Source organism: Bactrocera dorsalis, chromosome 4 (genome assembly GCF_023373825.1).
Source record: "Bactrocera dorsalis isolate Fly_Bdor chromosome 4, ASM2337382v1, whole genome shotgun sequence".
NCBI classification, from domain to species: Eukaryota; Metazoa; Arthropoda; class Insecta; order Diptera; family Tephritidae; genus Bactrocera; species Bactrocera dorsalis.
The window spans coordinates 30089126-30102100 of NC_064306.1; the positions used below are offsets into that span (position 1 = coordinate 30089126).

Genomic DNA, 12975 nt, shown 5'->3' on the forward strand with positions numbered 1-12975 from the left:
CCTGGCTTTGCAACCATTTGTTGAGCTTCACCACGATTGGACTACGATCTTTTTCGCACATTATTCTCGTATTTAATCCACTTTTCATTTCCTGTTACTATTCGCTTCAGAAATGGTGCGATTTCATTTCGTTTCAGCAAAGAATCGCAGATGTTAATTCGGTCCATTAAATTTTTCACAGACAATTCATGTGGTACCCAAACATCGAACTTCTTTTTGTAGTCAGCCTTTTTTTAAGTGGTTCCTTAGCGATGTCATGGCTGCTTATGTGGCGGTTCTGGTCAATCTATTCCATAATACCATCGACTTTTTCAACGATAGGTCGACCAGAGCGAGGTGCATCTTTCACTTCGAAATTTCCACAACAAAAGCGAGTGAACCATAGTTGTGCACAGCTTCGTATCCGCAAACTTCACAAATTTCATTGGTGGCGTGCGTGGCATTCTTCTGTTTTTATACAAAAATTTCAAAATATAGCGACTTTCTTTATTATTTTCACTTATTTTTGTACAGCTGTAACTTTTTTTCAACTTCCCTGAATTTAATTTTTTTTTTGGTTAAATGAAGCTCACCTTTCCAACACTATATGGTATGACACAATATGACTGGTAGCACTGGTGATATGTGGCAACCCAATTTAAATATATTATTTTTCGTTAAGCCGTCTGGCAACTTTTTTATGTAAGAAAATCGAACTGAACTTTTTGAACAAGCTAAGAAAATCGAACAAAACTATTTTACCGTTTCTGAGAAAATATAAGAAAGAAATAGAAGCCAAATATTGTGTTCAGCGTTTTTATTATAAATTGAGAAATAGGTGAAATATAGAAGTGTGGAAATAACCCCCACATAATTGGTGACCCCGCAAAGAATAAGCGCGTAAAAAAGAAACTTAAGGAACGCCTTCCACTATAATCATCCAACACATAAGCGCCGGCGTGACGACAAACAAGCGCAAATTCAAAGCTGCTACGCAATTGACTTTGTTGGCAGTTACAACGTGTATACATCAACTGCAATCAGCATATTCTTGCATCGCGATGCCACTGCTGAATTCACCTAACAAAGAAGAAGGCACACCGAAATCGGACGCAACTTGGTCGGCTCAGCAAGCCCGGGCAGAAGCGGATGCAAGAGAAGGGGGCCAACACAACGCAATAGAAGCAATTGGTGTCATCAGACTACCCCAGTTTTTGCCATCGGACCCAGACCTGTGGTTCACGCAAATAGACGGTTTGTTGCACATAAATCGCATCACATCTGATGTCTCGAAATATTACACCGTAATCACAGCACTTGATGCAGAAACCCTACGCCAAGTTTCAGATGTTGCAAGAAACCCACCGGACACGGGCAAGTATGACAAATTGAAAAAGGAACTAATTGCTCGTTTCAGTGAGTCCAAAGAGAAGCAGCTGATGAAACTTCTAACAGGAATAGAACTGTTCAACAAGAAACCCAGTCAATTGTTGAGGGAAATGCGTGATCTGGCCGGCAATAACGTATCTAATGAAGCTCTGTCAACATTGTGGTTGCAGCGGATGCCCAACAACGTTCGTTGCATATTGTCGGCGTGCAAGTCTACAGACTTGGAAAATCTCGCCGAGGTAGCCGATCGAATTGTAGATAATTCACCCTCATACATAGTCGCATCTACAACCATTCCGCAAGACAACGAAGCCAATTGCTCAGCTATAAACATATCCAAGCAAAATACCTTTGAAGCACGACTATTGGCGTTGGAGACCTCCTTCAACCAAATTATTCAAAAACTAAGCGAAATATCAGTCAACATGGCTGCAACAATGAACCAGCGCCGTGGTTCAAGCGCCGAACGCGCCGGCGAACGAAGCAGAAGTCGACTACGTGAAAACGCAAAAGTATGTTACTACCATATTCGATTTGGTGCAGCATCGAGGAAATGTCAAGCTCCATGCGAATTCAACAAACCTACGGACGGCACGCAGGGAAACTAATCCCGCTGCCGTCTATCGATGCAACCGATGGCAGCGTAAAACATGATATCAGCATCAAAGAACGAAGACTGCACATTTTTGATAGCAAAAACAATCTCAACTTTTTAATTGACTCCGGTTCTGTCATCTCAATTGTACCACTGAACATCATTCATAAACACTCAACACTTACTCCTGACAGCCTTCAGCTTTTTGCAGCAAATGGCTCAACCATTCAAACTTTTGGTACCAGAAATCTGTCACTAAGTTTGGGCTTACGGAGGAGTTTCACATGGAACTTTGTAATAGCGAACGTAAAATCACCTATCATAGGAGCAGACTTTCTGGCACACTTTGGCCTTCTGATAGACCTCAGAGCAAAGTGTCTAGTTGATTCACAAACAACCCTTACCACAAAAGGAACAGTACGGCAGGCTGAAACGCACAGCATATCAACAATAAGCCCCCTATCTAAACTTCAAGACCTCATCAAGCAGTATGTTGAGTTGACAACGCCTAATATTTACACCTTACCAACATCAATGGACGTCAACCACCAAATTGTAACAGATTGCCGACCTATTGCAGAGCCACTTCGGCGTTACTCCGGAGAAAAACTAAACGTCATCAAAAGCGAATTCAATGAACTGTTGCAACTAGGTATAATTCGTACATCAAGCAGTCCTTGGGCAAGCCCAGTTCACCTAGTGAAAAAGAAAACTGGTGAATGGCGAGCCTGCGGTGACTATCGCTCCCTAAACGCCCACACGCAACCAGATAGCTATCCAATACCGCACCTCGATAGCATAGTCGACTGCTTACATGGTAAAGCAGTTTTTTCCAAAATAGATATAAAGAAAGCTTATTACAATATACGCATGTGCGAAAAAGACATAGCGAAAACAGCAGTGCGAACGCCAATTGGACTTTTTGAGTTTGTCGTTATGCCATTTGGGCTCAAAAATGCCACTCAAACTTTCCAAAGATACATAGACATCACATTCAGAAATATGGACTTTGTTTTCTGTTACCTAGATGACATTCTCATATTTTCAGAAAATGAAGAAGAACATCACAAGCATGTCCAGTTGGTGCTGCAGAAACTTAAAGAGGCAAAACTATGTGTCAACTTATCTAAATGTGAGTTTTGCGTTAGCGAACTAAACTTCCTAGGATACCACATCTCAGCGGAAGGTATACAGCCACCGAAAGAAAGAGTAGAAGCAATCTGTCAGTATCCGAAACCAAATACAATTGTTGAACTCCGCCGGTTTCTAGGAATGGTAAATTTCTACAGGAAACATATTCCTAACGCCGCACAAATTCAAGCACCTCTACATAACCTTTTCAAAGACTCGAAAAAAAATGACAAACGAAAAATCGATTGGGATGCAGAGCTTGAAAAAGCATTCAGCGACTGCAGAGCCAGTTTGGCTACACAAACATTGTTAAATTTTCCGGTACCAAATGCGCCGTTTGCATTAACAACAGATGCCTCGGAGACTGCAGCTGGAGCACACCTGGAACAACAAGTGAATGGGGAATGGAAGCCAATCGCATTCTTCTCAACAAAACTAAAAAATGCGCAAAAGAACTACTCTGCGTATGACCGCGAGCTTTTGGCAATATACTTAGCCATTAAACATTTTCGGCCAATACTTGATGGTCGCAAATTCGTCATTCGCACCGATCATAAGCCGTTAACGTACGCATTCCGTCAAAAAGCAGACAAAGCGTCACCACGGCAGGTAAGGCATTTAAATTATATTGCACAATTTTCAACGGAAATCGTCTTTCTGTCTGGTAAAAATAATGAGGTAGCAGACGCACTCTCCAGAGTATGCCAAATAGATATGCCCATATTAGTCACAATGGACGAAATAGAAGAAGAACAGCAGACAGATTCAGAGTTACAACAAATAGTCATAAATAATAACACTAGTTTAAATTTACAGAAGCTAAAACTTCCATCTGGCAATACAATATACTGCGATACATCAAATGCAATGGTTCGGCCGTACGTTCCAGTTAAGCTTCGTAACAAAATATTTCAACACATTCACAATTTCTCACACCCTGGTACAAGATCAACTTTAAAACAAATTAGAAGCAAATACATTTGGTTGTCAATGAACAAGGACGTAAAAGAAATGGTTCGTTCTTGTATCAGTTGTCAACGATCAAAAATACAAAAGCACAATCATCTAGCGCCTAAGCCGTTCAAACAAACTGATCAACGTTTCGACCATGTCCACCTTGACATTATCATTCTTCCAGAGCATGAGGGATACAGATATTGTTTGACCATGATAGACAGATTCACACGTTGGCCCGAACTGGTTCCGTTAAAAGATATTTCGGCCAACACGATAACGACAAGCTTTTATTCAGCATGGATCTCACGTTTCGGTTCCCCGAAGACCATAACAACAGATCAGGGCTCCCAGTTTGAGTCCGCAATATTCCAAGCATTGACAAAAATGGTTGGCGCACACAAGATACGTACATCAGCTTACCATCCGGCGTCCAACGGCATGATTGAGAGATGGCATCGTACGCTAAAAGCTTCACTCATGTGCAATCGACAAACTCCATGGCCACTTCTTCTTCCAACAGTGATGTTAGGACTTCGCTGTTCCCACAAAGAAGACATTGGAGCATCCCCAGCAGAAATGCTGTATGGCACCAATCTTCGTTTACCCGGCGAATTCTTTGATAGCGGGGATGGATCATATAATCCACAGGAGTTCATATCCAAGTTTCGTGAGTACATACAGCAGCTAAAACCAAGTTCACCGGTATACCACAATTCAACACGATTTTTCATCAATAAAAATCTACACGATTGTAGTCATGTGTTCATCCGCTCGGATCATGTGAGAAAACCACTAGAGCCTCCTTACTCGGGTCCGTTCGAAGTTGTGGAACGCATTTCAGACAGACTCTACGCAATTAAAATTAACAACGCAATACACAACATATCTGTGGAGAGATTAAAACCAGCATTCATTCCCAGAAGTGACGAATTACCAGATACACCGCTGCGAACCTATAGAAAAAGAAATGTAACATTTGCAGACAATTCTAAAACGTGATTAAATCACTGGGAAGGGAGTAGCTGTGGCAACCCAATTTAAATATATTATTTTTCGTTAAGCCGTCTGGCAACCTTTTTATGTAAGAAAATCGAACTGAACTTTTTGAACAAGCTAAGAAAATCGAACAAAACTATTTTACCGTTTCTGAGAAAATATAAGAAAGAAATAGAAGCCAAATATTGTGTTCAGCGTTTTTATTATAAATTGAGAAATAGGTGAAATATAGAAGTGTGGAAATAACCCCCACAGATATACGACTGCAAGGACATCTATTGACAAAATATGGCAAGTTGCAAGAGTATAAAATGTTTGGTTTTACTCGAACTTAACCCTTCTTTCCCTTCTCTGGGATATTTTTTTTCACAATTAGTTTGTCCAATATTTTTTTGAACAAAAAAAAACAATCAAAATGTCTAAATTTAAGAAATTTTGTTAGAAATTTGATAGGTATGAAGAAGAAACCAGTTTGAAAGTATGCTATCCTGCCTAGAATTTAATGAAATAAATTTAAATTAAACATTTTTTTGTGATTTGAATATATGCAGCTGTGTTCTTCGAAGAATGATTGTGTAACAACAACAAAATCGAAATCGAAATTCTAGCTAAACGTATTTACGGCACCACGCTACCGAAAGCCAATCAGCGACGCAATAATTCCGCTGCAGTGACATGGTTCATTAGCGTTCATGAACATTTATGAACGCTTTTATGAATATGCAGCCATGAGCTATATGTCTCAGATACTCATATGCCATAAATGTAGCTCATGGCTCCGCATTCGCCGCTGCTAACGATTGCGTTATTTGCGTTACGCACATTCTCAGTGACGTTTGGTCATTAAAATTGAAAAATCCCACGTTTGCGAACATGTAATGGAATTTCCTAGTATCGTCTCGCAATTAAGCATTACCGAGTCAATTAGTTCACATATTCATGCAGAATATTAGCGGCAAGTCAATGATTAAGTGCATCAGTTCGCGTAAAATTTCACATGCCAAGAGCAACCGCCACCGCGTACGCTGCTATATACGTGTGAAGTTACGCAAAGGACGGGCAAACAGAAGGTATGGATGCATTACCAAACTGTGTATACGAGCACATAGTATATGGCGCTTTTACATACATACGTTAAATATTGACCTTTAGACGAACCGACTGCTTCAACCTTGCATACTCGTATAACGAAAATATTTGTCAGAATACTTATACGCTACAAGAGTTTTTAATCCTTCTCAAAACCTTTCGGGTCTATCTATTTATGGAACTTGATAATTAATTCGTAGAGTAATTTTTTCCAAGATTTCAAGGTTAATTCTACATCCTCAGATATAATGATAGTTCCTCAAGTAAACAAGATTATAGGAATAACATTTCATTCTCCAATAGTCATACTTATTGCCTAATCTTAGTGGAGAATCAGAATATAGTTGGTAGTCTGTGAACATTTCTGAGTTCAGCTGAGACACCGACTTACGAGTACAGTCGGTCGATTGTATCAGATAGTTTAACTTAGAGGAAGGATTCCATAAAACATTTAGATGAACTTAAAATGTGAGCAAAAAACACAGGGAAATAATGCCTAGAACATTTTATTGGATACGAAAACAAACAGACCCAAAATAATATAATAGTAGTTAAACTTCTACACTTATATGACACGAGGACATATGTATATATTTAGGGAGAGGATTCTATAAATATATCAAAATTAGAAAAAATCTTAACGTCAGTTGCTTCGAACTTTGTAAGCGGTGTCTACGCCAGTAAAGAAGAAGAAGGATACCAGGTGGCATCTAAATGCTTAAAGCGAAGCCTTGTCAATACGATACAAGAGCACAAGAGATGTTCCATTGCTTCCTTGCCCTTAACAGTCCCATCCTTCAGGCGTGTGCCGCCACCAGTCTGTGACCAGTGAGTATTCCAAGCATGTTCCTAGAGTCGTTCTTACCGAGTGCCAGAAAGAACTTTGTATATTTCCGACCTATCGTTTTACACTTGATTTTGTAGTTTGCATGTTGTTTCATCGCGTTTTGATTTTCCTTGCCATGCGCCTATTCTGATCGTCGAATAACCTATGTGTTTAGGATTATTTACGTTAGTTTTAAGTTTATTTTCTAATAATGTAAAGTCTGATCTGGCAATACTGTTTTATCTAAGCTTTCTATTTCTCATCTCTCTTTTATCATACATTTCTGTTTGTTATTATCTTTGTTTGTTAATATTTCGAAGTTACGGTATTTGAAATTCCTTTGAACTCCTATAAATACCGGAGGACATGTATGTAAGAACTCTTCTTCTCTGATTGTCACTTAGTGCAGATGGTACTCATCTTAATAAAGCGTTGAGAACTCTACCCGCTGGTAAAATTAATTATTTAACATTTTGGTGCCTCCTGTGAGGACAAATATTTTTAAATTTATTTTGTAATTGTTTGTTATTGCGGTTGTGTGGTTTCATGGCGGAACTTAATTGGCGATCATCGGCGGTGAAAGCAATAAAGCGCATACATGCACGTGTCTCGGAAGGTGCCATGGAAAGCCGTGATATGTTTCATCTCCAACAAGAGCTTAAGTCGCTTGAATCACATTTTGAACGCTTCATGGAGAACCATAATCGTTTGGTTGGCGGAGCTACGTCCACCGAGATGGGGCCACATGATGCACTTTTGGAATCAGTAGAGGAGCTGTATACTGCGGCATGTGGCAGACTTAATCGTCTCATCGCATCGTCAAGGGTTGAGTCTAATGTCGCTGACGGAACGCAAAATTGCCCCACGACATCTCTGGATGGGCATTTAGTTGACCTCAAATTGGACCCGTTAGCTATCCCGTTGTTTGATGGAGACATGTGTAAATGGTTAGCGTTCAAAGATGCCTTTGAAACACTGGTACACAATTCTACATATCCAGAAGCGTTTAAGTTGGGAAAACTTCGGCAGGCGGTAAATGCGGCTACTGTTCCTTTAATTGGTGGAATATATTCAGGTGGCTATCAGGAGGTTTGGAAGGCTCTCAAGGACCGCTATGACAACAAAAAGCAGCTAGCGGAAATACACGTATCCCGTTTTCTTAACCTCAAAACAGCTACCCACGAGTCATCGCAGTCGTTACTGAGTATTGTGGATACGGTTCATGAGTCGCTGCGTGCATTGCGTGTTATGGACATCCCTATAGATCAGTGGGACGCATTGGCAGTACCAATCGTGGTGGCTAAGCTTCCAGCGGTAACTAAGCGCGACTGGTGTATGAGGTGCTCAACTACAGAAATACCCCAGCTAGAAGATCTATTGAAGTTTCTGGAAAGACGTGCTTATAGCCTAGCTCCTGAACCATCGATCTCACTAACGGCTTGCCGTCAGCAACGACCACTGAGGGCGCATGTGGCTACTACGGATGCCGCTCTGAGCGCTCATTGCGGGTTAGCGCATCGGCTTGCCAAGTGTCCAGCAATATTGGCTCTCAGTATCGAGCAACGATTTGAAGCCCTTAAGAGATTGAAATTGTGTTACAACTGTTTACGTTCGGGTCATTCCTATCGTCAGTGTTCGTCTGGTAATTGTCGAAATTGTGGACGCAAGCACAATACAATCCTATGTCGAGACAAGGTTAACAACACATCAACGTTTTCTTCTACAACTACGTCAGCCGTATGCAATGAGGTACCTGCGGAGGTGCCGACAGCCACAACAGCATGACTAGCAGCACCAGCAAAGCCTCTCGCTGCCAATCCAAAGCCGATAACTCTTTTAGCAACAGCGCGTGCATATGCCTTTGGAGAAGCATCGGTGCAGCGAGTGGCACGTGTTCTGTGTGATCCCGGATCACAGGTTCGCTTTATAACGGATCGTCTAGCAAACTGTTTGCAGCTATATCGACGAAAATGTGACTTGATGGTAGAAGGTGTAGGTGCGACCATCAATACTCGAGTGAAAGGCAGCGTTACGTTCACTCTGAGATCAACAACATCTAATTTTGAAATGCGAATTGACGCCTTGGTTTTATCGTCCATTACTTCACCGACTCCAGCAGTGAAGATTGACATGAATCAATGGCCATACTTGAGAGGCATAGATTTGGCGGACAACCAGTTTGGTACGCCTGGAATTATCGACGTTCTTATTGGCGCGGACGTGTGGGGGCGTCTCATAGAGGGTGAAGTCATCGGTGGAAGACCAGACGAACCTTTTGCCCAGCGTACCCGCTTCGGATGGGTGGTGTTTGGTCCAGCAGCAGTGACCCTTCCTGCAAAGGAAGCATTGCTCACACTCACCACTTCGCTAGACAGGGAGGACCACCGGTTGGAGGAACTGGTGTCAAAGTTCTGGCAAATGGAAGAAATAGCGGTGGTTGACAATCTGCCAGAGAACGAGTGTGAGCAGATTTTCGATACCACTCATAGCCGTACCCCAGACGGCCGTTATATGGTACAGTTACCCTTGCGGCAAAAGGCAACGGAACTGGGTGACTCGTACACACACGCACTACAGCAATTTCATAGACTAGAGCGTCGTATGGTTGCGGATCCAGTCCTTAGGGAAAACTACATTTCATTTATGAGGGAGTATGCAGCACTTGGTCACATGGAGACAGTACAACCACCTTACAATCACACCAATTGCTACTACATTCCACACCATGCGGTCACAGCTAAGTTCCGCGTAGTGTTCAACGCATCGGCACCTACCAGCACTGGAATCTCACTGAACGATGTCCAACTGGTAGGTCCAACGCTTCAGGATTCGTTGAGTAGTATTCTTTTACGTTTCCGTCGCTATCGAGTGGCGATAACAGCAGATATAGAGAAGATGTTCCGGCAAGTGCTGGTTGCACCTGAACATCGCGACTATCAACGAATTATATGGCGTGAGTCTCCTGCAGACGATATCCGAGTATATCGCCTGAAGACTATAACATATGGTATGGCATGCAGTCCTTACAATGCAGTACGAACTTTACAACAATGTGCTCGTGACAATTCCGCTGTGGTTCCTGACGTACTACAGGCGGCTCGCGCTCGAACTGCGATATTAACTTCGTTTTATGTGGACGACTTCTTGACAAGTTGTGACAGCGTTATCGATGCAGTGGAGCTGGCTAAAAATGTGGACGCCATTTTATCCGCGGGAAAGTTCACGCTAAGAAAATGGAACTCGAACGATAGTCAGGTGATGATGCGTTTATCTAATGAGCAATCTCTTTCTAGTTATATATTCCATCCTGGTGAGGCTTCCGTTTTGGGTTTAAGATGGGACGCACTGTCGGATCAGTTATTCTTTCGCGTCGATCTACGTCAAAGAGGAGAGATACCCACAAAGCGCCGTGTACTCAGCGAGGTAGCAAGACTCTTTGATCCTACTGGATTGTTAGCGCCTGTTATCGTAACTGGGAAGATATTCATTCAGAGACTGTGGTCTACCGGTCTATCTTGGGACTCACCATTACCTGACGATCTTTGCCGTGAATGGCTGAAGTATCGGGCACAGCTTCCAGAGCTTAATCAAATACGAATCGAGCGGTGGATGGGCATGATTCCACGCGTTGAAACATCATTTCACGGGTTTTGCGATGCTAGCTCACACGCGTATGCAGCGGTGATTTATGCGAAGACATTGCACACAGACGGTTCTGTACGTTTCACTCTTCTGACGGCACGTACCAGGGTAGCACCACTTAAAGCTACTACCATCCCACGCCTAGAACTTGCGGCAGCGCTACTTCTTACTGAAACATTCCAGAATGTGCGGGTTTCTTTGGGACTAGTTGACGTTCCCTACTATCTATGGTCGGACTCTGCTATCGTATTATGTTGGTTGAGAAAGGATCCAACAACACTAAAACCATTCATATCAAATCGTGTTCGTAGAATACAGGAGCTGACATCCCCCACGCGATGGCATCACATTCGTTCTGCTCATAACCCAGCTGATTGTGCCAGCAGAGGCATCACCCCTGGAGAGCTACTAGCACATCCACTCTGGTGGCATGGACCTAAGGAAGCAGAGATGATCTATTCGGACAGTAGTGACGTTCCTCTCAGCAAGGATGAGTCAGATATATTACTCACCGAAATACGTACAAGTTGATTACACTCGTGTCACATCCGTTATATACTCGTCGTCCAAGCGGACATGCTATTCTGTTAACTGAACGGTTCAGTAATATCACTCGATTGTTGGGAACGGTGGCCATTATTCTACGTTGGTTAAGAAACCGTCGACACCTTCGCCAACCGGTTATCAGTGCTCAGGAACTAGACGACGCACTATACACTATAATCCGTTTAGAGCAAGAGGAGCATTTTGCAGATGAAATCCGTCAATTGAAGTCTAGTTCAGGTTTGGCATCTTCCAGTCGAATAATGCCTTTAAATCCCTTTATAGATAAGAACCGAATCCTACGTGTTGGAGGACGCATTCACAAGGCCGAACTAGGACATGATCAACGATTCCCTATTATTTTGCCGAAATCGACGCCGTTGGTCAAGCTTTTACTACATCAGGCACATGAATCTACACTGCATGGAGGGACACAACTCATGCTGCACACTCTTCGTCGCCGCTTCTGGATTCTGAGTTCCAGGCAAGCAGTCAAGGGTTTCATCCATAACTGTGTAGTGTGTCGGCGTCATAGAGGGGAAGTTCTGAAGCAGCAAATGGCTTCCTTACCCGGGCAGAGGATTAGAGCAGCTAGGCCGTTCATCTCATCTGGTGTCGATTACTGTGGGCCCTTCACTCTACGTATCGGAACGAAACGCTCTCGAACGCTTATCAAAACGTATCTCGCAATTTTCATTTGTATGGTCACCAAGGCTGTACACATTGAGGTGGTTGATGATCTATCGGCACAAGCCTTTTTAGATGCCTTCACTCGTTTCGTCAGCCGACGCGGTCCCTGTCGGGATTTATATAGCGATAACGGTACAGCGTTTGTTGGTGCCAACCGACTCTTGAAGGAAGACCTTGCGGCATGGCAGGGTGAGAATAACCAGCGATCGTTAGCAAATTCGGGCACACATTGGCATTTTATAACACCCAGTGCTCCGCATCAAGGAGGCCTCTGGGAGGCGGCAGTGAAATCCGCTAAGCACCATTTGGTACGCTGTGTAGGTACGCAGGTCATGTGGTACAGTCAACTGCAGACGTTGGCTGTAAGAATAGAAGCCTGTCTCAACTCCCGTCCTATTACACCGCTTTACGACGATCCTGAGGAGAAACTTGCGTTAACGCCTGGTGATTTTCTGATTGGGTCTCCACTACTGGCGGTTCCCGAACCAGATATCAAACAAATCCCTAGCAATCGTCTGAAGCAATGGCAATGGATACGTCAAATACAACAAGGATTTTGGAAGCGATGGAGTGAGGAGTATCTAACCATTCTGCAGAGACGAAACAAATGGCTTCGGCGCACGAGGAATATAAGGGTGGATGATATCGTCCTCGTCAAACAAGAGAACCTGCCTCCAACCCACTGGTGTCTGGGTCGAGTGACAACAGTACATCCCGGAGCTGATGGAGTGGTCCGCAATGTCACGCTGAGAACTGCTAGAGGATACATGAAACGAGCCGTCCAGAAACTATGTCTGTTGCTTGAGAAGGAGGATTTCGAGTCGACCGACTCGACCGGGCAGGATGTTTAGGATTATTTACGTTAGTTTTAAGTTTATTTTCTAATAATGTTAAGTCTGATCTGGCAATACTGTTTTATCTAAGCTTTCTATTTCTCATCTCTCTTTTATCATACATTTCTGTTTGTTATTATCTTTGTTTGTTAATATTTCGAAGTTACGGTATTTGAAATTCCTTTGAACTCCTATAAATACCGGAGGACATGTATGTAAGAACTCTTCTTCTCTGATTGTCACTTAGTGCAGATGGTACTCATCTTAATAAAGCGTTGAGAACTCTACCCGCTGGTAAAATTAAT

General features: G+C 42.7%; 4 protein-coding genes across 4 annotated transcripts; all 4 read left to right on the plus strand.

Moving 5' to 3' along the window:
* The first annotated feature begins 626 nt into the window (after positions 1–626).
* Positions 627–1976, plus strand: LOC125778461 (uncharacterized). Its single transcript, XM_049456273.1, has one exon. It carries the CDS (start codon positions 1041–1043, stop codon positions 1974–1976), a length of 936 nt encoding a protein of 311 aa, XP_049312230.1. The 5' UTR covers positions 627–1040.
* A 164-nt stretch (positions 1977–2140) lies between these two features.
* Positions 2141–5230, plus strand: LOC125778460 (uncharacterized). Its single transcript, XM_049456255.1, has 2 exons — positions 2141–3703; positions 3911–5230. Exons 1-2 carry the CDS (start codon positions 2498–2500, stop codon positions 5048–5050), a joined length of 2346 nt encoding a protein of 781 aa, XP_049312212.1. The 5' UTR covers positions 2141–2497; the 3' UTR covers positions 5051–5230.
* Positions 5231–9029: 3799 nt separating this feature from the next.
* On the plus strand, positions 9030–11135 carry LOC125778395 (uncharacterized). The gene has a single exon (XM_049455749.1). The coding sequence runs from the start codon at positions 9030–9032 to the stop codon at positions 11133–11135; it is 2106 nt and encodes a 701-aa protein (XP_049311706.1).
* A 275-nt stretch (positions 11136–11410) lies between these two features.
* LOC125778396 (uncharacterized) lies at positions 11411–12688 on the plus strand. Its single transcript, XM_049455750.1, has one exon. It carries the CDS (start codon positions 11411–11413, stop codon positions 12686–12688), a length of 1278 nt encoding a protein of 425 aa, XP_049311707.1.
* Positions 12689–12975: the final 287 nt, after the last annotated feature.

What these genes read in the sequence shown, in the direction of transcription:
- LOC125778396 (XM_049455750.1), top strand. Translation starts at nt 11,411, where the DNA reads ATGCCTTTAAATCCCTTTATAGATAAGAACCGAATCCTACGTGTTGGA.
- LOC125778461 (XM_049456273.1), top strand. Translation starts at nt 1,041, where the DNA reads ATGCCACTGCTGAATTCACCTAACAAAGAAGAAGGCACACCGAAATCG.
- LOC125778460 (XM_049456255.1), top strand. Translation starts at nt 2,498, where the DNA reads ATGGACGTCAACCACCAAATTGTAACAGATTGCCGACCTATTGCAGAG. An exon ending in ACAAAGCGTCACCACGGCAG is followed by an intron (nt 3,704 to 3,910) that starts GTAAGGCATTTA and finishes TTAAATTTACAG; the next exon opens with AAGCTAAAACTTCCATCTGG.
- LOC125778395 (XM_049455749.1), top strand. Translation starts at nt 9,030, where the DNA reads ATGCGAATTGACGCCTTGGTTTTATCGTCCATTACTTCACCGACTCCA.